The sequence below is a fragment of the Myotis brandtii genome, unplaced genomic scaffold (genome assembly GCF_000412655.1).
Source record: "Myotis brandtii unplaced genomic scaffold, ASM41265v1 scaffold389, whole genome shotgun sequence".
In the NCBI taxonomy this organism is placed as follows: Eukaryota; Metazoa; Chordata; class Mammalia; order Chiroptera; family Vespertilionidae; genus Myotis; species Myotis brandtii.
Window position 1 is genome coordinate 2,817,934 of NW_005364914.1, and position 2,960 is coordinate 2,820,893.

The window sequence follows — 2,960 nt, forward strand, 5'->3', positions numbered from 1 at the left end:
AAACAAAACAAAAAACCCCAACTAGTTTGTTTAGTGCCATCTTTGGCAAAGTCAAAGCTTCATATTTATGCCATGATTATATTAAGCTTATTATTCAATCTCTTTAATTATGAAAATTAGAAAAAAATGGGATCTTATTGTAATTTCAAAATAATTTACTGATCTTTCCCATAAAAGCCATGCTTAGCAAACATTGATAAATGTGCTTTTATCCAACAAGGTTAAAAGAAACTCAACTCACTACTAGTCCTGAAATGCAAATTAAACTAACCATAAGATATAATTTTTCCACTAACCATTAAGATACAAAAAATTCAAGTGAGGTAACAGCTATCACTAGTAGAGGTTTGGTTATATAAGACAACCAATCACCAAACCTTCCTATATACTTACATATACACGCTTTTGTAACTATGCAAGCATTAAAAAAAATATATAGAGAGAGATGCTCAGAAAAGCTACTTGGCATGGGGAATATGCAGGCAAGTAAAAATTGGAAAAAGGAGCAATTAAAAACTTATGATTCCATTTAATATGTCTTATATATATTCAGCATTATATATGTAAAACATATATACATATATAAAGCATATGTGTCTTATCTGCATAAAAAATTAGAGGAAAATGCAATTAAATCTTTAATAACTAAGTTACTTTGTTAAGTGAAAAAGGAAAAAAATTAATGTGTATAGTATTCTATTACAGAAAAGACAAATCATTTAAGTTTTTAAAAGCCAGGAGAAAGTGGAAGGACATATAAGGAGCTAACACTAATTCCTTCTATGGGATGAAACTGGAAGGGGAGCTTTGCTTTCATACCTTGCTCAATTGTACTATTTTAAATAACGTAAGAGTTGTAATTGAAAATAACAAAACAAATTTATGCTTGTATTTTTTGTTGTTTAAAAATACATACCTTGACCTTGCCATACTTTTGAAGGTATTACTAATATTTTGTCACAGGATGCAGAAGGCTGGATCCACCGCCAAACTAGAAAATCTGCACCACCTATTCTTCGTGTTTCTGTACGAACTCTCGACTCGTTAGCAGCAAGGAAGTCAACGGCTCTATCCCAGACTTTCTTCATTCTTTTCCTATTATAGCAACAAAATGATTATCATCTTGGCTTATCATTTTTTTCAAATATTAATAACTGAAGGTAGTGTTATTGTTAATTCTGGCTGTTCTTAAGGAGTTTTTCAAAAAAAGATTTAGATGCCTGAACTTCACTCACCTCAGATTTACTGAATTTCAAACTCTAGAGATAGACCATAAGCATCAGTATGTTTTCCTCCCTAAAATTTCCACTCGACCTTAATGTGTTACAAGGGTTAAGAAAGTTGCTTTAGCATATGGCATCACAATTATTTTCAAGAAGTTATTGGTTCTCTTATTTTAAAAGCTTTGTTAACAAGATTAAGTATTTAAAAATATAACTAATAAAACTTCACTGGCTACTATCTCTGTTTCTTTATCAAGATGAAAGTAAAGGAAATAAGGTAGAAATTGACAAAAAAGAATCAGATGTAACAAAATGAGAATGATTTAGAAATCTAATTGTCTATTTTGCCACTCAAAATCAGGAAGGTAACAGAAGAAAACTTAGAAAGAAGAGTTAAGTACAAAAATAAAGCCTGCACAGTAAAACAGGTTTAGTTGAGAAGGGTCACAACTCGAAATAATTTTTCACAACTACAGAAAACACCAACATTCTTATTTACTTTAACTCATAATGCTTTGAACACACCTGTCATGAGGCAGTATTAAGGAATCTCGAACATGTGGAATAGGCATGAAAGGTTGTAAATCTTTGTTTTCCTGGCAAGCTTCATTATGACTTCGTAAAACATCTGAAAATAAATCAACACATTTACAAATGAATCAATCACTGATTATCATGTTATAGTTTATCACGTAATGACTATTCTAGAAATAGTTTAGATTTTTTTTATTTTTACTTTTTGTTAATCCTCACCTGAGGATATTTTTCCATTGCTTTTCAGAGAGAGTGGAAGGAAGGGAGGGAGGGGGAAAGGAAGAGAAGGGGGGAGGGGGAGAGAGAAAGAGAGAAATCGAGGTAAGAGACACATGAACTGGTTGCTTCCTGCACATGCCCCAACAGGGGGTGGGGAGGGAGCAAACACACAACCCAATGCCCTTGACCGGGAATCAAACCCGAAACCCTTCGGTGCCTGAGCCAATGCTCTAACCACTGACCATGGCAACAGTTTAGATTTCTAAAAATACTATACCTATAATCTTTATCACCATATCATACATCTGTCTTGTTTCCTCTTCCTCTTTTGTCCAGCGATATTTCATGTAACGCAGAACAACACAAACCATCACTACACCTGTAATATTCATATATTTTGCATTTTAAAAATTTGTGGTCAATGGCATTCAATAACATTCATTGCGAAAAACAAGAAAAGAAAACTCATGACAGTTTCTACAGTGATTATTTTAACTGCCATAATGGGATAATGGAATGTGCCTTCAAGAGAGTGGGTTGAATTAGCTACATAATTAAAACTATAGAAAATTTTAATATTAAACATAATTCAGAGTTTAACTTAATCTCACTTCTTTTGTTATGTTGACAACTGAACTTTTCTTTTTAATTTTTACGTTTTTTAATGTTTTAAAAATTTGTTAATAAGTGCAACATTTAAATTCTAGCTATTAATTTTTTGAAAACAAAATAAAAACTGTTTCACACACTTTTTTCCTTTGCAGCTTTAAACTACTAGAAAAGTGAGTCTATTGGGATTAAACATACTATACCTTACATTTTAGGTAAATTAACTTATTCTTGAGGGACTTGGACAGAAAAATAATCTCATAAATTCCTATTTTCAATCAAAATACTCATATAAAATCTAGGAACCTAAATGAAAATTTTAATTCAGGTAATATTTTTAAAATAAAAAATAATTTTAATAAACATACATACCTT

The 2,960-nt window shown here is 31.2% G+C and overlaps 1 protein-coding gene across 1 annotated transcript in view; it reads right to left on the reverse strand.

The window, feature by feature from the left end:
• The window catches only part of LEMD3 (LEM domain containing 3), an 87,115-nt gene that overhangs the window by 12,532 nt on the left and 71,623 nt on the right, over positions 1-2,960 (reverse strand). Inside the window, exons 8-10 of the mRNA XM_005872694.2 lie at positions 2,254-2,355; positions 1,749-1,851; positions 917-1,095 (exon numbers count right to left, since the gene is read on the reverse strand). Coding sequence (XP_005872756.1) covers positions 917-1,095; positions 1,749-1,851; positions 2,254-2,355 — 384 coding nt within the window. The remainder of the gene's footprint in view (positions 1-916; positions 1,096-1,748; positions 1,852-2,253; positions 2,356-2,960) is intronic.